The sequence below is a fragment of the Osmerus eperlanus genome, chromosome 18 (genome assembly GCF_963692335.1).
Source record: "Osmerus eperlanus chromosome 18, fOsmEpe2.1, whole genome shotgun sequence".
Lineage (NCBI taxonomy): Eukaryota > Metazoa > Chordata > Actinopteri > Osmeriformes > Osmeridae > Osmerus > Osmerus eperlanus.
In genome coordinates, this window is record NC_085035.1 from 14,993,343 (window position 1) to 15,017,882 (window position 24,540).

General features: G+C 43.5%; 1 protein-coding gene across 2 annotated transcripts in view; it reads left to right on the plus strand.

Annotated features, from left to right (window-relative positions):
- Window positions 1–24,540, plus strand: part of depdc1b (DEP domain containing 1B) — a 63,020-nt gene that overhangs the window by 32,080 nt on the left and 6,400 nt on the right. The window contains exons 9-10 of one of the 2 annotated variants that reach the window (XM_062484717.1): window positions 641–817; window positions 21,934–22,119. In XM_062484717.1, coding sequence (XP_062340701.1) covers window positions 641–817; window positions 21,934–22,119 — 363 coding nt within the window. The remainder of the gene's footprint in view (window positions 1–640; window positions 818–21,933; window positions 22,120–24,540) is intronic. The other variant, XM_062484718.1, reaches the window with a different exon arrangement.

Consider the following 24,540-nt stretch of genomic DNA (forward strand, 5'->3'; position numbering starts at 1 on the left):
TAAATGTTGCCACTAAATGAGTGACTTGGCTTTTTATTTCTGGACATACTATCCACAACCGAAGTGTGTTGCACAATGCTGTAAGATCGCCTATACTCGTGCATTGCTTGGTATTGTAGCGACAATGCTCTTGGTACCCAGAATGCCCTGCGGCAAGCTGAAAAGCTACGAAGTTAAGGGCATTAGCTTAGTTAGATAAGCATTGTTCGGAGTTCTATTGTTGTGTTCGTTCTGTTTTGATGTGATGCTATGGTCTGTAGTTTAGATAATTTGAGTGGTCACCCTTATCGTGAATGTTGTCTAGTTAGATCACTATCCAAGCTGTCCAATGTGAAAGCGTTCCTGGATAAATAAACAGTCGGCTTATATTCCAGTGCGGCCTAGACTCGGATTTACAAACTCAAAGCTTCCATTTTGCTGGGATGTGGCTTATAGAAAATGCGGCCTATTTTCTGTAAAATACGGTAGTTCACAAATGGGTTTCCTTCATTACTTAAAACGTTATCAAATTGTATTCAGTCAAATTGAAAGGAAGTATCTAGCTCCCCTTGCAATAACAGTGTTCAAAGTGCTCAGAATCTTCAAAATATCTGCAGTTTCTCTCATACTTTAGCATTTTGTGTTTGTCCTTCCCCGTCAGATGGTGCAAACTTTTTCACGCTCCATTTTGCGCTCCGCTGATGAGGTGGACCTGGACGAGCTGCTGGCCACCAAGCTCGTCACCTTCATGATGGAGAACCATGAGGATGTACTCTGCGTCCCCCGCAGCCTGCATCGCCAAGTGGAGGAGCACCTCTCTCACCTCCGCAGGGTTCAGGTCAGTCGGGCTAGATCTGAATATCTTGATTAATATTGAAAACATCCTTTGTTTTGGTGTCACATACGACACAAGGTTGTTTAGATGTCAGTGAAACACAAATACAGATTACTTCAAGTATAGATACAGCTGGTGATGACAGTTCTTCTCAGTGGCTTTAGTACGTATATTTCCTCAGTCAAATTCTGTCATCTCTGAAGTACTTGTTCAACCTCCACATCATTTATTATTATGCCACCCTTAGACACAACGCGAAGGCCGAGGTTCCTTTTTCATAGATGTTTAATGTGTTGTTGCTTCTTCAATACAAACACCAACACCGTAGAACTAAATACGAAAATAAAAAATATACAACAAACCATCAGTCACACATTCAGACACATGTAAAACGCACCGTGAACTTGTAAAAACTCGAAAATACAGTTACATATAACTTTTGCTTGCTTGTGTGCTAAGAGTGGGGTTTATATTCTTAGGTTTCTTGATCGGATGGCTTAGAATTGTAAAGAAATTACAACTTTTGACACACTACTTCATTCTTTTCCTTCTGACAATAAAACAGGAAGTCACATACCGAAAACAATTACGATGGGAAATTAACAATTACGTATTCGTACGGTCATGGAAAACCTGGAAAAGTCGTGGCATTTCAAAATTGTGTTTTCCAGGACTGGAAAAGTAATGGAAAAATAAAAACATATTGAAGTCATGGCAAAGTCATGGAAATTTGTTATTTTCATGTTATTAATTAATACTTTTTTCCAACAGAAATATTCTAATAAAAGATCTGCCATGACCTGAACAAGGATCACTGCGCCAGCTCATTATGTACGTTATAGACCTATGCTGAATCCCTGGTGGTTGTTTACAGGCTGTACTGCAGTTTGCCTCCGACTATCACGTCTCGAGCTTGTTACAATATCGCATGCTGACCACGTCAATGATGTAGTGTTGGAGGTAACGGTTTACCACAGATATTAGCACAACGTTAATGAGCGAGCTAGATAAAATTACAGTTGCTATGCCAGGCAAATGTACATTCAACAATGCTTGGCTACACATGCTACAATTCTCATTGTGGATATCTAAAGCTCAAAACGTATCATGTGCAAAATGTAGGGTTGGGTACCGAAACCCGGTTACACTATGGAACCGGTTCCTACGCAACCGGTAGGAATGGGACCAGATTAGAACGCACATTTCAGTTCCTCATTTCGGTTCCACTTAATGTGTTGACTGAAATATTTTATCTCTGTCCCTCCGAAACGAACGTAAAAATATCACACTTTCTCTGTAGTCTACCATTAGCTAGCTACCTTAAATGTAGGCTAGTTTTAAAATGCCATATTTTCCCTATGGGCTCACCAAAACGGACGCAAAAGCATACTAACCATTCACTGCACATGATCGCTAGTGAACATATTACACTTGCTCTGCTAGTCTATCGTTAGCTAGCTAGCTTTTTGTGCATTTAAAATGCCTACAGCCAATCAGTCGAGTGTGGCTGTATTTCACAGCCAAGGATTCCAACATCGCAAAATGCAACAAATGTTTCAAAACAAGTACGTGCAAAGGGGGAAGCACGTCAAATTTATTGAAAAATTCGGCGACACACATGATACTTCTTAATGCAATACTTTCAAACTCATACCTGTGTGTACAGGCCTCTTCGACACCATCTGAAAGAGTTTTCTCCTATGCAGGACATGCCATAAGTCAGGAGAGGTGTCGTATCTTGCCAGAGAAGGCAAATATGGTCATTTTTCTACAAAAGAACTGCTCAAGTTTGAAGCTGGTTTAGTTAGTATACCAACTCAACATTTATTTTGTTGTTACTTGTTAATAGTGTAACTATTATTTATTAGTAAATAATTGTAGTTGTGTGTTAGGTGACTTAGGTTTACTTATTATATATTCAAGTAAGCTACTTTAAATTGTTAATATATTGTTACATTTAAATAATTTTCAATAAATAAATAAAAATCTAAAAAAGAGCTTTTTTTATGCCATTTTTCAGTTATTCAAGAATCAGAATCGTTTAGGAATCGTTTTAAAAGTACCGGTTCGGAATCATAAAAATCCAAATGATACCCAACCCTAGCAAAATGTTAATTTTGTGGAAAAGAGTTTGACGTTTCCAATATGGGTAAGGCTGCGCTAACTAGCCATATGAAAGGCAAAAACACCTATGCCGCGTCGCGACCGAGACAAACAACACTCTCATCCCCAGCTACTTCAACCCAGGACCAGCCACTATTCCCACTACGAATTCCACTACAAATCCTTCTACCGCTGTTCCCACTACGAATACTACTACAAATCAAGCAAACATCCATATTGGCCACTGTAAATAGGAATGAAGTCCTAGCTGCCGAGGTGTTGTGGACTTTGAAGGTAGTGAACTCTCATTATTCATACAAGTCATGCAAAGATACATCGGTCATATTTCCCAATATGTTCCCAGACAGTCAAATAGCATCAAGATTTTAATGCGGTGAAATAAAATGTGCATATATCAGTACATTTGGACTCACACATTACTTTAAGTCCCTCACAGTGCGAGAGGTGTCCAGACAAATTGCATATACAATGCTCTTTGACGAGAGCTTGAACAAGCACTTACAATGAAAACAGATGGACATGCATGTCAGAATATGGGATGGTGGAGAGGTAAAAACGAAATACATTAGCTCAAAATTCATGGGACATTCCCCTGCTGACGACATAATTAATAAAATGAGCGAAGTCTTGTCTGAGATTGGAACTAAGAATCTCCTTCAACTTTTAATGGATGGGCCAAATGTCAATTGGAAAGTTTTTAACACGCTTCAGAAAACATGCAGAAAGATGTCAACAAAGAGCTTACAAACTAATGTGGTCTGCACATACTACATAATGCATTCCGGGATGGATGCAAAGCCATATTATTATATATAGAAAGTTATTCAGCATGGAATTTTGTCGAAAAGTCATGGAATTCCATTTGCCAAAATGAGTATGAATCCTGAATTAAACACTCAAGCACCCTCTAGTGGTAATATACAGAAGGTTTGTGACTGCAAATAGAACTTGAGAGGGTACATTTTCTGGGGAAATTGTGGGGTGTGCTTGCGTCGGTTGCAGATGGGTGCGTTTTTTAGACTTAAATTGTACAAGTCATATTTGGGTAATTAAAATAAGCATGCATACTTATTATGATTCCTCCGTTCCACTACTAACGCCCACACAAAAAGTGGCCCACATCAGACCATAAGAGGTGCCACAGGCCACGCCCAAATGTCCACTTTTCAAAGGGATGGCATTGCAACCCCATTGCTCCAATTCTTCTGAAACTTGGTGTACATGCGTCAGTTTTCATGACGAACAAAAAAGCCTCAAGGACCCATAAGGTCCGCCATGATGGATTTTCCTGTACAGTGATAATTTGGGAAAACTGGCTGAAAGGGGTGTATTTATGTAAATGTCCACATTGCCTCAATATGTTTGTGTCACTAAATCAAATGTTATTTTGAATGATGGTTTTTCAAACCTAATAGTCTTTAAGGTGACACCCCCCTGAAGTACCGTGCAAAGTTTCACCTTGATATGTGAAAATGTGACAGAATTACAGCTGTTCTAGCTTGGACCAAATCTGACAATGCTTGCCATAGGAGAAACGTCTTATTTTATTATCCAGTTACTGAACATAGTAAAGTCCAGGGGCCTCATGTATAAACGCTGCGTACGCACGAAAAGCTTGAGTACGCTGGTTTTCACGCACACGGTGTGATAAAAATTAACTTGACGTGAGTGTGCGGGCCATCACAGAAACTTTTGAGCAGACGTGAGAATGTGCGGACCGTCCGCAAAGTCTTGTCTGGCTCTGTAACATGGCGAATTCTAACTGAAACGTACCGAAACTCACAACATTACAAAATAAAGTTTCCACTACAGTTAGGCCTACTGTCATACGTCTATGACGTTGACTATTCAAAAAACATACAATACAAGTTTGATCATTAATGTGGATGATTCACATAAAAATAACAAAAACAAAATGGAAAATGCTATTAACTGTTTAAATTCCCCACCACTTAATAAGTAAGTAAGTAAGACTTTATTTATATAGCACATTTCATACAAGAATTGTAGCTCAAGGTGCTTTACATAAAATCTATAAAAACAATAATACAAGTGATAAACAATTCAAACAAAAATAAAAATCCGAATAAGATCTCTGTTCAAGAGAGAAAACAACTTTAAACATGCATCTTAAAAGTAACATATACATTTGGTTCACCCCTGGTCTGTATATATAAAACCATACACTCTGTTAACAGATCCTTTCCCCAGGTCAAGAGTATGGGCCGTATTCTCTGTTAACAGATCCTTTGCCTCAGATCAAGAATACAGATTGTTTTACATATTTGTTTAAATACTTCACGCAACCAGAGTTCTTGTACGCTATCAGAGTTCGCCAACTCTGACCTAGACAAAGTAAAAATAGCAAGTCAAATAATGACCCAAATTTACTAAACCAAGATTCTACAATAAAATAACTAATAAAAGTAGGATTACAAGTAACACACATACGTTTGGTTCATTTAACTTATGTTAAACTTGAGTGTCAAACGAACAACAAAATCCCTCAGGAAATGCATGTTACGCTAACCCTATCTGCCAAGCTGTTACGATGCGACACCACTCGTTTCGTAATTTCGAGTTTAACATCTGACCTTTTTTTCTTAATTTCTGCCATGGTCCGGTTCTCCGAACCCACAGCATTTACGGCCCTAGTAGTAATAATAATGATAATAATAATAATGTTATTTGTAATGCACTTCAGTAACCTTTTCCACTGGTGGCACTTGCGCTACTAACATTTTCAGTTACTGGCGCAAAACATGATTTGGTCGCACAAATTATTTATAGTAAGCCGCTCTGGATAATAATGAACAATAATGAACCTGTATTGCATACAGATGTGCACTCTAAAGGTCCCATGACATGAAAACTTCACTGTATGAGGTTATTCAACATTAACATCAGTTCCCCTAGCCTGCCTTTGGTCCCCCAGTGGCAGAAACTTCGATAGGTGTAAACCAAGCCCTGGGTATTTTTCTCCGCCTTTGAGAAAATTAAAGCTCAAATGCTCCGATCTAAAAATCTTACCCTTATATCATCATAAGGGGAAAGGTTACCCCCCCTTTCTCTGGTTTGCCCGCACAGAGAATTTGGCCCATCAATGAGAAAATGAGCTACGACCGTCCGAGCGCGATATTGTTTTTCCCTCGAGACATCATGGCTTGCAATGGCAGTTAGCCCCGCCTCTCTCCTCCTCATAGCATTTAAAGCTACAGACACAGAAATGAGGGAGTCAGGTGGCTGTGAGCGGTTAGGGAATCGGGCTAGTAATCAGAATGTTGCCGGTTCTATTCCCGGCCGTGACAAATGACGTTGTGTCCTTGGGCATGTGCGACCTACAAATTTGGAATTTATTGGGTGTGCACAACTGTATCTGAGACTTCAGATACAGTATTAGGGGACCACTAAGGCCTATATAAAAGCATCCAAAAATAGCATGCCATGGGACCTTGGCATCTTTTAAACCACATGCCTTCTTGTTTTCTTTAACATTGATTGGGATAGATTTACTGCAATACAGTAGTATTATACAGTAGGCCTACATTATGAAGTTCAAAATGAATTTATTTTAAATTTCAACATGTTATGGTTGGGGCACAGATGGGCAGACTCCTGAAATCTTAAGGCCAGACACCAGAGGTTAATAGGGTAAAATGTTTAAAAGATATCACCATTAAACTTCCCCAGTTGATTACTTAAGACAATGTTTTTTTGCATTACAAGTTTTCTGAATATTTTATTGAGATATGCAAATTATATGCAAATGAGGCATAATTTAATTAAATATGCGTACTTTTCCAGAACTGAAATCTGATTATTGGTTAAAGCTAGGTAAAAACTTTTTGTGTCCTTTTGTTGATACTTTGAATATAACGTTTTTTTACAGAGGATATATTCTGCCCTTGCAAAAGAGTCCCCTTCTTAAGCTTAACGGTTAGATAAACTCTTTCCAGTCACCGTAGAATTGAATGATGATTTATTGTCACCAGTTTGTAGGTACAGCGTTAGGAAATGGTTATCGACCGGAAAAGGGTGGAGTGCAATCTCCGGGTCGGGGAGGAGATCTTGTCCCAAGCGGAGGAGTTCAAGTATCTCGGGGTCTTGTTCACGAGTGAGGGAAGGATGGAGCGTGAGATCGACAGGCGGATCGGTGCGGCGTCCGCAGTGATGCGGGCTCTGCATCGGTCCGTCGTGGTGAAGAAGGAGCTGAGTCGAAAGGCGAAGCTCTCTATTTACCAGTTGATCTACGTTCCTACCCTCACCCATGGTCACGAACTGTGGGTAGTGACCGAAAGAACGAGATCGCAAATACAAGCGGCCGAAATTAGTTTTCTCCGCAGGGTGTCCGGGCTCGGGGGTCGAGAGGGGCCAGTTGAGGTGGCTCGGGCATCTGATAAGGATGCCTCCTGGACGCCTCCCTGGTGAGGTGTTCTGGGTACGTCCCACTGGGAAGAGGCCCCGGGGAAGACCCAGGACACGCTGGAGGGACTATGTCTCTCGGCTGGCCTGGGAACGCCTCGGGGTCCCCCAGGAAGAGCTGGTGGAAGTGGCTGGGTAGAGGGAAGTCTGGGCCTCCCTGCTTAGGTTGCTGCCCCCGCGACCCGACCCCTGGATAAGCGGAAGATGATGGATGGTTAGGAAATGAGTAAAACTGAAATAAATAAGGAAAACCACCATGAGTATGCTGAATACTAAGCTTAATTCTCAATAATAGCACAGCATGTATTTTCAGAAACTCTGAAATATTCTGCCTTATACAAAACAATTCCCCAAACATGGCAAGATCAGTTACATAGGACAGATATCTCCAAGCATGCAACAATCAAGAAAATACGTAAATCTATCACATAAACGATTATCCATATAAAATGTAATCATGAATTGAAAGGTAAGTATGTTCTTATTGACTCTACTTACAGACAATGCTTCTACAAAATAATTGCAAGAAGGATAGAGTTTGATAACTCTGATCTGCAGCTTCACAGAGTGGGTGTCACCATTTTTGTGCTAACCAGGATCCTTCTTTACAGGTTATAGAAACTTAAGCAAACAGACCATATCAGAAACAGCGCCATCTATTGGCTAAATAGAATTAACTAAAAATATGAACTCAAACCAACCACAGGGGCCAGAACACTCCCCGTCTGGTATCTGTAAAGATGCCAACATTAGCACCATAACTCAGTCACTTATCAGTCTCTGTAGAGCGGAGTAGGACAGTCTCCAAAACTGGACGCAGAAAGATCTTGCATGACCCCTCTCTTGCGGTCTTGACTTCAACCTTTCTCACTTTCCCATCTCTGCCAGGGGCCAGTCGTTCCTTTTCACTTGACTGTCTTTCAGCATCACAATGTCTCCCTCCTTGAGGTTGGGCTTCTCCTCCTGCCACTTCCTACGGCTCTGCAGGGTAGGAAGATACTCCTTTCTCCAGCGGTGCCAGAAGGTGTTGGCAAGGCTTTGAACCTGCCTCCACTGCCGTCTGAAGAGGTCTTTATCGTCGAATTCACCTTGGGGAGGAAGAACTACAGCAACCTTTTGGGCGAGGAGTGTCGCTGGCGTCAAAATGAAGGGGGAGTCCGGATCCGTTGACACAGGAACAAATGGACGAGCATTCACGATGGCTGAGACTTCCGCCATGAACGTAGTCAGGACTTTGTGAGTAAGCTTGGATGAGCCCACCTTCAGCATCATGGAATCCAGGTTGCGCCTGGTGATGCCAATCATTCTCTCTCAGCTGCCTCCCATATGAGATGAGTGTGGTGGGTTGAAGACCCAAGTACACCCTTTGTGGTTCAGGTACTCTTGGACCTCCTTATTGCTCTGAACAGCCTCCATCTTCAGCTCTTTGCAAGCCCCAATAAAGTTGGTACCACAGTCGGACCTGATTTGTTTGGCTGGTCCTCTGATGGAAAAGAACCGTCGCAGAGCATTTATGAAGCTTTAGGAATCCATCGACTCAATGACTTCGATGTGTATAGCCCTGGTTCTCATACATGTGAACATCACAGCCCAGCGCTTACTGCTTGCTAGTCCACCTCTGGTGCGACGTGCTGTTACCATCCATGGCCCAAATACATCTAAACAAAACAAAAGACAAAAGAGAAGGGAGGGTCAGTGCTGAGGCGATCCACAGGTAAGTCAGACATCTTCTGAGTCTCCATCCTCCCACGTAGTCTTCGGCAGATGTCACAATGATCGAGTATGCTGCTGACGCGCCGTTTTCCACCGACGACCCACAGACCAGCTGCTCTCAAGGTACCCTCCGGAAAGTGGCGCCCTTGATGGTGGACCTGCTCGTGGTGGTGACGGATGAGTAGAGTCGCGATGTGGCTCCGTCCACGTAGGATGAGAGGGTAGATTTTGTTTCTACCCAGGCTTGCTTGGGACAGGCGTCCTCCAATCCTCAGTAGGCCTGAATCATCAATGCAGGGGCACAGACTAAAGAGTGGGCTCCGCTTAGGAATGGATTTCCCTTCTCTGATGCATTCCATTTCCTCTTGAAAGGCATCGTGTTGCGAACTGCGGATTATGACATTCTTGGCTTGTTCCAGGACTTCGCTGGAGCAGGGTTTTTTGCAGATGTGCCATCCTTTGCAGCTACTGCCTACCTTGAAGGACTGAGCAACATGCACAAGCCTTGCTGTTGCGTGTGTCAGGGCTGGCCAGCTTGAGAACCTCTCGAAGCGTTTGGGGTCTAACTTGTTGTTGGAGACATTGGTGGTGTGACAAGAAACTTGGGGACGGATCTCGAAGTCAGATCCAGGATCAACCAAGTCGAAAGGTGTGCGAAGGGTTCCTGGCTCTGCTGACCTGAACAAGAAAGCTGGTCCTGTCAACCATGTGCTATGAGTAAGGCTGCTTGCTGGGACCGATCTTGAGCCATGATCAGCAGGGTTTTGATCAGTAGGAACGTGCTTCCACTGCTCTGGGCTGGTAGATCTCCTGATACGTTGCACCCTAATATTCACATACACGTAGAATCGTCTGAGGTTGTTGTGAATGTAATCCAGGACCACTTTACTATCAGAGTAGAATGTGACAACATAGAGTTGGATGTCAATCTCATCGACGATTGCTTCTGCTATTTCCACAGCTAGAACAGCAGCGCACAGCTTGAGTCTTGGAACGGTGATCTCAGGACGTGGAGCGAGCTTAGCCTTACCGAAAATGAAGCCAACATCCACGTTCCCACTGGCATCAGTTGTCTTCAGGTAAGCTACTGCTGCGATGGCGTTCGTAGATGCATCACAGAAGACGCACATCTCTTTTTTGTGTGCTTGGCTGAGAGAGGTAGAGGTGTATGTGCGATAGATCTTGACCTGCTTAAGCTCCTTCAGTGAGTCTCTCCACATCTTCCATTACTTGAGGTTCTCTTGTGGGAGAGGGACATCCCAGTCACAAGCCCCCATGGTGAGCTCTCTGAGTAGAGACCTTCCTCGAATGCTTACTGGGGCGGCAAATCCAAGCGGGTCAAAGAGGCTGTTGATCGTCGACAAGACTCCACGTCTAGTATATGGTTTCTCTGCTGAAGACACCTGAAATGTGAAGACGTCCTCTGCGATGTCCCAGCTCACCCAGAGACTTCTCTGCATGGGAGGGAAGTCGACACTCAGATCCAGATCCTTCAGCCCCTTAGCTAGGTCGTCTGGAGGAAAGGCTCTCATGACCTGTGCCTTGTTAGAGGCGATCTTGTGCAGGCGCAAGTTGGAGAGGGCCAACATCTCTTGAGTGTTCTGAAGAAGAGTAATGGCTTCCTTCTCTGTGGGGAGGGTAATCCCTCTCGCCCTCTAAGGCAGCTCTCTTGAGGCCATACATGGCCACTGCTGGAGACGGGCTATTTCCAAAAACGTGGACCTGCATCCTGTACTCCACGACTTCATCATCCAGGTTGTTGTTGCGGTACCAAAGGAATCGCAGGTAATTCCGATGGTCTTCACGGACAACGAAGCAATGGAACATCTGCTGCACATGTGCTGTCACAGCTACTGGTTCCTTTCTGAACCGCAGCAATACCCCAAGCAGGCTGTGGTTCATATTGGGACTAGTAAGCAGAACGTCATTCAGAGATACCCCATGGTGCTGGGCGCTGGAGTCGAATACCACTCTTATTTGTCTGAGTTTTTGTGGAAAGATGTGGCCCTGAAAAAAGTTTTTGGGTCATTTGGGAATGCAGGGAATGCATTGTTTGTAGACCTAATTTTAACTCTAGAGAAGATTGGGAATGACACAGCAGTTAAGCCCACTGTGCGAGTTAAAGCAAAAGGGTTTACAGAGTGTCTGCTCAAGTACGAGACCATTCTCACTGCCCAGGTTTTTCTGAGAATATTTCAGCTGACAACACCACTCTCTAAGTACCTGCAAACCAATGGCATGGACATCCTAACTGCCCATCGGCTGGTTCTAGGTACCAAAGACCTGAAGGAGTGTGACAGGAACTTTGAGGGTGTAAAGCAAGCGGCTGACAGTTTTGTGGAGTGGGCCAATGCAGAGCTTCAAAAACAGGCTGACTCTGAGGCTGAGGTCCATGATTCTCTCCCTGAAAAACGCATCAGGAAGAAGAAGAAAAACAAGCAGGGTGAGATCTCAATGGATGAGACTTCACCAGATCCTGCCACCGATTACAAAATCAAAGTACATAATGTCCCGGGCTGTTTTTCGGTCCCAGTCCGACCCTGCGTGAGTGAGGAGAGGCGATTGCTGGCCTGGTCACGGTTATTGGGGAGACGTTTCCGTGGGCTACGGAAAGGGAGCGGGGAAACCCAGCTGTTTGATGCATTCTGATGGAACTCTTTTTCCATCATCTTCAGGAAGGCAAGATCCTCCATTGAGGGAGCTGGTTTGTCATCATCCTTTGTGTAGCAGAAGACAGACTCGCCCATGAGGCTTGCCGCGTCGGCTGGCATGCATCTCTGCTTTAGGGACATGGTGCTAGAACTTTGAGGCTGGTGGGTGTGGCTGAAGTTCTCCTTAACATGGAAGCTGCTGAGACAAGTGCTCATGAAGCTGGGGCGTCCGTTCTCCAGAATGTTTGTCTTGAAGGCGTTAACTGGTGAAGGCTTGTGTGCTCCTCCGAGACAGACATCTCCCACTATTACCCAGCCGAGGGCTAGGCGCTGTGCGAAGGGAGCGCGCAGGGGCCCGTTGCGCTGCTCAAGCACCTTGTGCACCTGGATGATGTCTCTCCCTAGAAGTAGCAGGATCTCTGCCTGGGGGTTCAGAGGAGGTATCTTGGTGACTAAGAACTTGAGGTGAGGTTGGTACCTGGTAACATCTGGTGTAGGAATTTCGTCCTATTGTCTGGGAGCTCGTTGCACTCAATATGCGTGGGAAGAGGTAAACAGGTCTTTTCACCAGCTGATTCCACAATGAAGACTCTTGCTCGCCGGCCTATAGTCTCTGAGATACCTGCGCACGTCTTAAGGGTGTAGGGTGAGGCGTCGTTGGCTACGTTGAATATTTTGAAGAAGGCTGACCTAGCTAAAGACTTGTTGCTTTGGTCATCCAGAATAGCGTATGTTCTCATGTTCTTCTCAGGATGACCTTCTGGGTAAACGTTAACGAGACAGATCTTGGAGCAAGACTTCCTCTGGGAACTATCTCCACAGACCTCAGTACAGGTGGATGTGGCAACTGGAGAGGAGGGAGACTCGTCTTCCTCCCCGCCATGCAGTGTATAGGAGCTGATGCCATCTTTGTGAGACCAAGGAGCGGGACCGGCGTGGAGAGCAGCAATATGCTTGTCGCTTTCACACTCGGAGCACTGGATGACCATTTTACAGTTCTTCGCCTGGTGTGCTGTTGAGGAGACACACCTAAAGCATATATAGTTCTCTCTAAGGAAGGTTTTTCTCTCCTCCAGAGGTTTCTCCCTAAAGCCTCTACACTTTCGCAGGAGGTGCGGCTTTTTGTGGATAGGGCATTGTTTGTTAGGGTCTTCCTTCTTCTTGGATTCATCTTTCTGGATGGCATTATCCACTTCTGTCTTGTGCACTGTGATAGCTCTCGACGTTCTCATTGAGAATGTCTCTCCTTTAGGAAGTGCTGAGCTGGAAGTAGAAGTGATGAAGCTTGGGTCGTTCCTCATTTTAGCTTCTGCACGGATTAAACGGGAGAAGAACGAGAAGGGTGGGAAGCTGACACCATGCTCCTCTTTGTATCTGGTTCCCTGTGACATCCACTTCTCCTGCAAGCTGAAGGGGAGCTTCTCCAGAATAGGCTTGATGCCCTTTGTAGTGTCCAGGTAGGACAGGCCGGGTAAGTAACCTTCATCTTTGGCTGCCTCTAACTCAAGGAGAAGATTGCCCAGCTCTCTCAGACGTTGGGGGTCTTTATTGGAGATCTTCGGGAAGCGTTCAAGCTTGTTGAAGATGGCTGTCTCCGTAGCTTCAGCAGTCCCATAGCACTCCTCTAGCCGTTGCCAGACCACACTGAGGGCTGCAGCGGGATGATTGACATGGACGGACGTCATTCTTCTCACATGCTCAGCTGACTCTGGCCCAAGCCACTTGATTAGTAGGTCAAGTTCCTCGCTGGGCTTTAGGTCGAGGCCTTCAACGGCGTTGGAGAATGTTGACTTCCATGCCCAATAGTTCTCTGGCTTGTCGTTGAACTTGGTGAGTCCAGCTGTGAGGAGGTCGCGGCGTGCTAGGAACTTCGCCAGATCTGCGACATTGGCACGATCAGAATGGGTCCTACCAGGCTCATGACGTTCTACACCATGTGGCTGGCCGTCGTCAACTGCGTAGCGCCTGGGAGACTATGAGGTGTGGAGCTTGTAGGTGTGGTTAGGCACGTTCCCCACTTGCTCTCTGATAAGATGAGTTGTTGGGTGTCTTGAGGTGGCTGGTGCTCCAGTATGAGTGGGGACGTGAGAGAGACGATGCAGTCGTGGTTGAGAGCTCTGGACCAGCTTGTTGTGGAAAGGAAAGGAGTCGTGCAGCTGGAGGTAGTCAACTGGGGGAAGCGGTTCTGGATGTGATACTTCCTTGTTTGCTGATGACTGATGGTGGTTCGCATAGGTTTGCTGGTCTTGTATATACTTTTCAGTCCTCTCGAGACAATGGCGGGATAAGCCTTGTTTGTTGCCTTCGACCCCAGGCAGCTGTGCCGTATCAGTTTTATCCAACGCTGTCTCAAAGACATTAGCCTCAGCTAAGGCGGCCTCCGCCTCTTTCTCCTGCTGAATAGCCTCTAATGTGGCTTCAAGGCGGGTCTCCTCCACTTTAAGCTGGGCCTTCTTCACTTTCACTTCTATTACTCTCTGTGTATATGATGCTCTTGCTAATGCTGCTCCAGCCTTAGCACAAGCTTCTAATGCAGCCAAGCTTGCTGCAGATTTGCTGGAGCGTCTTGATGACTTGGATGAACATGAGCACTCTGACCTGGTTACAAGGCTCCTATGTTCTGAAGCTGACATCTTGCTCGGATGTGTACAGAGGAGTAGAGCAGATTGGATATCTTGTCCACCTGAGGTTGCAATCACCGTTGAGTGTCTTTTTACTATTCTGCCCTGGCAAAAGAGTCCCCTTCTTAAGCTTAACGGATAGATAAACTCTTTCCAGTCACCGTAGAATTGAATGATGATTTATTGTCACCAGTTTGTAGGTACAGCGTTAGGAAATGAGTAAAACTGAAATAAATAAGGAAAACCACCATGAGTATGCTGAATACTAAGCTTAATTCTCAATAATAGCACAGCATGTATTTTCAGAAACTCTGAAATATTCTGCCGTATACAAAACAATTCCCCAAACATGGCAAGATCAGTTACATAGGACAGATATCTCCAAGCATGCAACAATCAAGAAAATACGTACATCTATCACATAAACGATTATCCATATAAAATGTAATCATGAATTGAAAGGTAAGTATGTTCTTATTGATTCTACTTACAGACAATGCTTCTACAAAATAATTGCAAGAAGGATAGTTTGATAACTCTGATCTGCAGCTTCACAGAGTGGGTGTCACTATTTTTGTGCTAACCAGGATCCTTCTTTACAGGTTGTAGAAACTTAAGCAAACAACAGACCTTATCAGAAACAGCACCACCTATTGGCTAAATGGAATTAACTAAAAATATGAACTCAAACCAACCACAAGGGCCAGAACAAGATATCTCTTTTTATCACTTCAGAAATCAGAAAATACTGTCAACACTCATAAAAAAGCGATTTTCGCCACTTTTTAAAATAAAATTCCCGATAAATCAGGCTATGAAATATTTATAAACAAACCCCTCAGTAAACTCCTAGACAAAGTAAATAGGAATATATATAGAAAGTTTGATGTATAAGTACTACAGACTAGAGCCTTTATTTTTATCAATTAGGCTACACCATTCCGGGTGGGGGTCGCGGGGCTGAAGCCAACTTACATTTAGTCATTTAGCAGACACTCTTATCCAGAGCGACTTACAGTAAGTAAGTCTGTTGAATGCTCAGAGCACGTTTTAAAACGTATTCTTAAAATGCACATTACTGTTTTAATAAATGCTCATAATAAATCATGGCATATTGCTAAAACCTAAGGTAAGCACAAAAATAATCAGTGATACATTTGCGGTCGCAATGGCATTTCAAAAGGTCGCAAATGCGACCATTTTGGTAGCAGTGTAGTGCCCTGCACTTTATATTTAGCTAAATCTCAAAGTGCTACAGGTTTAAACAAGAAAGGGCACATTGACAGTTTTCTACTCCGCCGACTTTCTTTTGTTAAGAGTCTGCTATTAGTTTTGCTCATATCTGATGACAGGCCGCCAAACAGGATACATTTTCTCGCCTCCACCTCGGTTGTTAGAACCTCTATCTCACAGTCTGTGAAATTTTAGTTTTTTGAGTGTTTAGACATTTTAATTCAGAAAAAGAAATGACCTCAGGAGCGCATTTATAGTCCATCTGCATATTCATTTATGGGAGGAGGCAAGGCGGGGTCAGTGGCTCGTTCACGTGCGGTTATCTCACGTTGATTGTGATTTCTAAAGGAAAGTTGCGCAGGACCTGGCGTACGAACGGTTTTATGCATGCAAATATTTCTGTGCGTAGGTACTTTGGCTTTGGTACAAGTTTTGGCCGTACTCCATCTTTTGGCATGAAAGCTGCGCAGTCTTTTATACATGAGGCCCCAGGTCTGGGAATGGTTCAATTGGATGATAAGTTTTGCTGCTAAGCGTATGGTCTTAGGTTCAAAACCAGTCAGATGCATGTTTTCTTTTATTTATTATTTTATTCTGACAGAACGGTTTCTAGTCTTCTGGTCAATCCTCCAGTTGTAAAACATAGCAATGAGTGTTTATTTGAGCCCATCACAACACTCCGATCATCTGTTTAGCGAGACTGTGTAAACCACTGCAAAACAAGCCAGGTTCACCACAGTAGCTAGTTACTTGTAGTGTACGCATGGTAGTGTCAGATTCACAACCGAGTTAGCTAGTATATTTATTGTTCAGGTGGATCCCTTGCCTGTTGTGTAAATTCATTTCAGTAACCTAAGCTAGGATATTTACATTTATTCATTTAGCAGACGCTTTTATCCAAAGCGACTTCCAAGAGAGAGCTTTACAAAGTGCATAGGTCACTGATCATAACAACAAGATAGCCACAAAAACATTGCGAGTAGCCAAAACATGAAGCACACATTGTGAACAACCAAAGTAAGTGCCAAAGGGAAGAACCATAAGAGCATGTAGTTAAACAAGTTACAATTAAACAACATGAACCGCTATAAGTGCAACTGTACCTGTGGAAAAAACAAGCAACAATAATAAAAACAATATCACAGCGAGTACAAATATTTTAAATCAGTTACCACTAACCACAAGAGCAACAAGTCTCTACACACATCGCCACTGATGCTAGGCATAATTTGAAATTCCCTTCCATGACAAGTTATGGCACCTCGCACCTGTGGACAACTTTTTCTTCCCCAATCTCAACGAATAGCCGAACACAGCAACAGGATTGACATTGTAAAAAAATAAATAAAAAATACCACAGTAACTTGCTCACTTCTTATGCTTCTAAACTCCATCAAAACAGTCATTCGTGCATCTGAAACCTGAAGCTTTCAAGGGCCAGACTTAACAAACGAAAATTCTAGAATGTTCATCAAAAAAGGTCTATAGGTATTCTATACAAATTCAAAGTTTTACACATTGCCGGTAACATTTAGACTACAATTTTTCTATATCACAGTAGCCTAGGCTATGTCACGGTCTGTAGCTTATCTAGCTAATAGGCTTGAAATTTGAATTTGGTCTCTATGTTGCGATTGAGTAATGACGTGTTTGAAGAAGGAGATAAGAAGATAATTATAGAAGTAAGGGAGCGTTTATCTTTTAACATTTACATCAATGGCCTAGTTTGTGTTTTTGTGCAATACAGCATGTCCTCAACAATAGGTGGTGCATCACCTTTTTCAACATCCGGCAAAGCCTGACTGAATATTACAGCTGTTTGAACTTCAACTAAATCTGACAATGCTTGCCATTGGAGAAACTGCTTATTTTCTGATACAAAAACTGAACAGTCTCAACAGGTGTAGCGGTGTCCTTCCCTGTTGCCTTGTCTGCCAGTAAGGTGGGAGTAACCCATTGTGCGGGGCAGGGAATGTGCGGGGCAGGGAATGTGCGGGGCAGGGAATGTGCGGGGCAGGGAATGTGCGGGGCAGGGGGAGGGAATGTGCGGGGCAGGGAATGTGCGGGGCAGGGGATGTGAGGGGCAGGGGGTGTGCGGGGCAGGGGGTGTGCGGGGCAGGGGGTGTGCGGGGCAGGGGGTGTGCGGGGCAGGGGGTGTGAGGGGCAGGGGGTGTGCGGGGCAGGGGGTGTGAGGGGCAGGGGGTGTGCGGGGCAGGGGGTGTGCGGGGCAGGGGGTGTGCGGGGCAGGGGGAGGGAATGTGTATTTCGTGCACCGGGGGCGGAAAGCTCTGGTTTTAATGAACTAATGTATGAAGTGATTTTATGACATTGCTTGATAAAGACATAATGTATGTGTGAAATGTGTCATGTCAATATGGTGTTAAAGGGGGAAAACCGGGTGAGCATGTTAATTGATTGTGATGCACGTCATATGGTATCGCCCAGGTGAATAAAGATGTGCCGCACAGCTCAGTTGGGAGAGTGGTTGGCGTGAGCAAGTCCTACGGGAGTAATTAAGATTAAAATTAAAGCCTATTTCGTTTCATGGAAATACTGGTGTGCCTGCGTGCATTCTTCAACTCTGACCGAAACAACCGCTCGGGCACACTCCTTCACATTTGGTGGTAGCGAAAACTACTAGCGTGCTCAGGTCAGACTGAAAGATGCCAAAGAAGCAGCAAATCCTTGAAGATAGGGGTGGGCGGTATACCGGTATGAACACGAATACCGGTATTGCGTTGTGCCATGATATGGATTTTGCCATATCCTGGATATCACGATATATTAATAAAATTTAAGTAAAGGTTTTCTGTTTGGTATAAAATATGAGTCAAGTGTTGCTGCCTAGGGGCTAGTTCAAATTTATATCTTTTACAAAAATAACATGCAGCATGGACGCTGCACGCATTGTGCCAGCCAATAAAAGTAAACAAACAAGCTAGCGCAACTCCAGAGGAAGCAAACATTCATATGAGTAAACTGCTTTTGTTGGAAAGCGTTAATGATGTCTGAAAATAATGCCAGTGGGGTTGATTTGCCGGACGAAGAAGAATTGGTAAAAAAATGGAGCCTCTTCTGTCATTTGGAAATGGTTTGGTTTCAAGTTATCCGACATCGCCCAACAAACAGTAGCCTACTCTGTAAGTTGTGTTGTCGAATTGTACTAGCCAAAGGTGGAAACACTAGCAATCTTTTTCACCACCTGAAAGCCATGCATGTGTGCGAAAATGAATCTACCAGAATGCGTTTGACAAATACAATGCCAGGTTGGTTAGAATTGCCAAGAGCAGTTGTGGAAAGGCATGGTGCACCACTTCAATGTGCTCCAAGAGGAAGTGCGGCAAGAGAGAGGAGTGCTCAGGAGGAGCCAAGGGACAACGGCAGCTCCAGGCTCATTGACAGCGGCTCCAGAGTGGCCAGTAAGGATGCCAGTGCAATTCACGGGTTGGAGAAGACCCAAAATGCAACAGTACACTCAGGATGAAGATATAGAGCATTTCCTATTGACATTTGAGCGCATTGCAACAGCAAGTCTGTGTCCGAAGACAGAGTGGGCACTTAATCTGATGTCACTACTCACCGGCAAAGCAAGAGCAGCATATATCGCAATGGACTTTACTGACTCAATGGACTATGAAAAAATCAAAGAGGTGATCCTGGAGAAGTTCGAGATCCATCCAGAGACCTACCAGCAGCGATTTCAATCCACACAAATATAACCGGATGAGTCATGCAAATTACTTTTCACCAGACTGCGGGAGCTGTATGAGAAATGGGTGTGTCCACAGGCCCATACAGCAGAAGAGATTGGCGACATGCTGGTCCTGGAGCAGTTCCCGAGGATGGTGAACAGCGACGTAAAGCTCTGGATTAAAGAACAAAACCTCAAGTCGGCAAAAGAGGCATTGGTGCTGGCCGAGTCTTTAATTGCTCCACACAGAGACTTAAGACCTTACCAGATGGCCGGGGGGAAGGAGAGCCACGCTGCATGGCCAGGTAAGTCTGAGGGTGGTCGGGATAGTGGTCATAGTAACAAAAGCCCTAGAACCTTCGGTGTTAGTCCAAAGGAAGTTGTGTGTTATGACTGTGGTCAGGCAGGGCATATGAAACTCGTGTCCCCGCAGAAAGCCAAAGAATGCACAGGTTGTGTTTATCCCAAAGACCAATAAGGGGGGAGCCACTCTAGATCAATGGGAGTCCCTAATAGATGTACGGGTGGATGGGGCTCAAGCTCTGGTGGATACGGGAAGTAGCAAAACTATTACATTTAGTCATTTAGCAGACACTCTTATCCAGAGCGACTATTGTAAGGGCAGACCTGGTGGCCAGACGTAACGCACTGTTAAATGGGGAGGTGTTCATCCATTGTGTACATGGGGATGAGGTACCCTACCCTACTGCAGAGGTTTACCTGGAGGTGGATAACGTTTCATATTTGATCGCAGTGGCAGAGAAGCTACCATACCCAGTAGTCTTGGGGAAGGATATTCCAGGGCTAGCAACACTTGTAGATCAGGAGCAGAGTTGCAACGTAGCAGTCACCTGCTTACAGACGAAAACACAAGACAGGGATAGTTCATGGGACATGGGTGTAAGGATGAGATCTCTCAGCAGGCAGGCCGGAAAGAGTCACGACAATTATAAAAAGGGTTGACTCGGTTTTATTAGCTCGACATCGGATCATGCCACCAATCCACAACAGAGTGGCTAGCATGAGTGAGAAAACATGTCTCTCAGAAGTCCTTTATATATGGCTGGACTGTACAAATATAGTTACCACCACAGCATCTCCTTAAACGGTACTCATTCCACAACTTGATGCACAGAAGAAACTACACACAGGTGATGCGGTCATCAATCATTGCTTGTACTATTCTCTGCATCTTGCACTTAACCTAAGTTGACCATAGCACATTCCTTGATCTATATGTGTCTTGTCCAAGGCCTGCTCCGTGACCTCTTGACCACAGCAAGAGACAACCTCACACATGTATAGAAAATCTGCGTATCAATGGGTTACCTTTTGCTGACTCAAATAAATGCAAGACAAGGAGCCAGAACAGGAGAGAAGTTTATGGATACTAAACTTGGATGAATGGATCCAAACCCTGAGTTTGACAGGGATTTGAATAAGGCAAGACATAGGTAAAGCTCAAAGAGCAGATATGTCCCTGAAACCATTCTACACAGGGTTGGCTGAAGATGAGCATGGGGAGGCTACAGGCCCCAAGTTTAAGCTAAAGGTAGAAATCTTATACCGCCATGGGGATGAGAGAGAGCAGCTGGTTTTACCAGGTCCTCTCAGAGCTATAGTTATGGAGATATCACATGCTAGTGCATGGGGAGGGCATATAATATTTGTATTTTTATATTATAAATTACTGCAACTTATATTTTATTGTATAGTTTATTTTAATCTAATTCCATTGCTAGTTATGTACCCTTAGTTTGCTAGTTATGTACCCTTAGTATAGTTAGTCCTCATATTTACATTTTAGATTCCTATATGTTTAATGTTTGCACCTTCCTGCCAAAGCAAATTCCTTGTCTGTGCAAACGTTCATGGCGAATAAAACCCATTCTGATTCTGATTTAGGCCAGAATAAAACATGGGACAGGGTTGTTGACCGTTTTTATTGGCCTAATATGTATGCAGAGCTAGTTCAGTTCTGTAAATCCTGTGCAGCAGGATGCCCAGGGGGGGGGGGTGCTAGTTTGTGCAATAAACTAATGTGTTCTGCCAAGAAGGGAGACTGTTGTTGGTCACGGTTTGGAATGGAAGGGAGAAAACAGGACAACGGCAAATATCGCTATAAAAAAAAGTGAATTGAGTCTGGAGCCCTGTGCTTCGTGAGGTGTATAGTGCGAGCTCAACATGGCTGAAAAAATCCATCGCAAAATTGGCGGCGAATTATGTCAGACTTACCCATTTTTGGCCTAACCTTATGCATGTGTAATCATACGTGTTAGATGGCCGGGTGTGTGTTAATGCCATATTTTACGCTCATTTAAATGCATAAAAAGCATGGGAATTATAAAGGAAAAAAAACTTGTATCTATTGGTCAAAAGGTGTGGGAACCCTATTTTTTATTTCACTGTGTGGTCAGTAAAAGGACATTTAATTAAAATATTCTGATTATCCAAAATTGTTTCATTTGCATTTATTTCTTAAGATATTCTGGACTTAAAATTCAAAGGTGCCAATCATTTTGACCATGACTTTTGATTATTCAACTAAGGAGGTTGATTTATTCTTTTGCAATAACCTGTAGAATTGCAAACTGTTGCAAATGCCTGGAGACACAGCCGTCTGTATTTTTTTCCTGAAATCCTCCCATGTTTTTCTAACCTCAGATAAAGTACCTTGGTGCGGACGCAGACTCCTCCATGGTGTCCCCAGCCTACTGTAGGCAAATCAGCAGGGCGGAGTTTGAGGAACAGAGGGTCTCAGGCTCCCAGGGGCCCCTGCAAGACCTACTGGAGGGACTCGTTGCTGACCGAGGGCTCTCAGCTAAGGACAAGAGAAAGAGACTCAAACAGGTAACCAGGAGAGGAATGGTGTGTAGGCAAAATAACTTTGAACATGACTAGATTCCTATAGCTAATGATTATGGTTAACAGTTGAGTAGGACTCCCAATATTTAGAGGCACAGAAATTCAAATTTGAATTGCCATGTTGGATTTATTTTCAACTATTGCATAGTGCCTGTGATGCAGTCGGTGGTTAAGGTGTCAGTGAACCATACACACATACAGATTACTTAAACTATAGATAGTGCATAGTGCTCGTGATAAAATCGGTGGCAGACATAGATTTCTGGAATTATAGATGTGGTGCAGATGGTGACAACAGTTCTTCTTAGTGGTTTTGATACCTATATTTCTCAGATCACAATTGAAATTCTCTGTCATCTCTGAAGTACTTCACATTTGTTCAACCTCCACATATATTGTAGTCAAATTACCAATGTTGTGGTAGCCTACATTCATGCAAATGATTATTGGGTGTGCTTTGCCTTCGGCAAGGGCACAACCTTTGTTCTCTCAAATATATATTATTATTATTTTTATTTCTTTTTGCCCCCCTAAAACTCAGTCAATATTTGGCCTACATAGACAACCTAGGTGTCAAAAGTTTCGTCTTGGTAGCGATTGAGTTGCTTCTATTGGGATTTACGTTCCGTTGCATGGTTTAAGTGGAAATTAAGTTTTTGTGGCGAAACGTGAAGCTAACGGTGGCTAACTTGCTAGCCACAGTCAATGACGCTACTTACGTCACTAACGTCACGAAAACTCGCGTGACTACCTCTAGCAGAACATTAGTTTAGCAGCTCGTTAACTTCTGGGAGATAGCTAAGCTAACTGCTTTACTGCAAGGCAGCTGCAGAAACGCCACAAGCAAAGAGGTCAGGGTGATAACTATTTACTAATTTTACTTTGTGATATGACACACAATTGTGACGTGTAATGTACAATATAAGCAGATTTTATTAAGGAAGTACATCTACTTTCGGAAACAGTAGTCTACTATGTCACTGAAGTATTAGCATCATGACATTAGCCTCTGTTGCCCGGGCAACACATACTACAGTGGTCTATGATGCATCTGTTTTCAATCGTTAAAATAAACATTCCTCACAAATACATTTTCGTTGTAGGATTTATTATGACATTACATTACAAGTAAACGATTTGTGGGTGAAATTATCATTACCTGTGGTTTCAAACCAGTGTTGCTCACTGCAAGGCTGTAGCCTACGCGAGACACTACAAAAACATCTACACAGCTGTAGGAAGTCAAACGGCGACAGAACATGTTCGGCACTCCCCTTACTTAAATCAAAAGTCTATCTAACTACTAACCTTAACTTCATTGCCACAGCCTAAACTTTGTCAATCTGTTCATGAAAATAATTAATTTCAGGCTAAACCGTACAACGGAACGTTAAATCAAATTCAACCAACGCAATCGCTACCAAGACGAACACAGCAGTAGTCTACTGTACTGTACAATTTACCGGGGCAGCTTCTCCACACAGGGCTATATCGCACTTGGCGTTGTTACTGACAATGATCGCTACCAGTGAGCTTTTTATGAAAGCGATTTCCACTAAATAAATGTCAAGCTTATTTACGTTTTTGGGGGCATATTTTCAGTTAGCAGATGGTACTGTTTGAATCGCAATTCCATCTTCTACTGCCGGTAACGTCGTAGAATAATCTTCAAAGGGGGTTCTTTATTCATGAATGAATGCAATATGAGTAGGCTAAATGCCTTAAAATATCACGAGAAGGGAAAAACTTAAAAGGACTTTAAGTCATAGAGATTAGGTCAATTTTTACACCGGTCTGCCAAATTTATTCGTTTTGATTCAACGATGAGGCTGCCTCTTGCAGGGGAAATGAGAAGACATCTATTTCATTCTACACTTCACTCGTATTTTCAGTATGTAATCTTTATAAATAATAAGTATGCATTTTTATATAAAATATACAGAAATATCAGTTGTAAAAATGTCATCCAAAAACGGACCCCTGTGCAACCGACGCAAGCAAGCACACCCTACAATTTCCCCAGAAATTGTACCCTCTCTAGTTTGCTTATGTTATGTTGATAAAAATGTACTGAACTACGCCAAAAAAAATGGAAACGGTATTTAGGTTGATTATTCCTCCCCTTCAATAATACAAATATAATTATACAATATAAAATGTATTTTATATCGTTGGAAAGCCTGATTAGTCACCTTTACAACGAGGTACAACTTGAAAGGATCTTGCGTTCGTGGAATGAGCAACACAGCTAACCGTGTGGGTAGCGGCCCAAAAAAATGTGCCAAAATCGCCTGCAATATTCTTCTGTTGGTGTTCACTCTCGTTTTGAGTTGCTTGGTGGATTGGATGATTGCACTCTCCCACAGTAATAAGGAAAAAACAACACATATTGGCCATTTTGACACT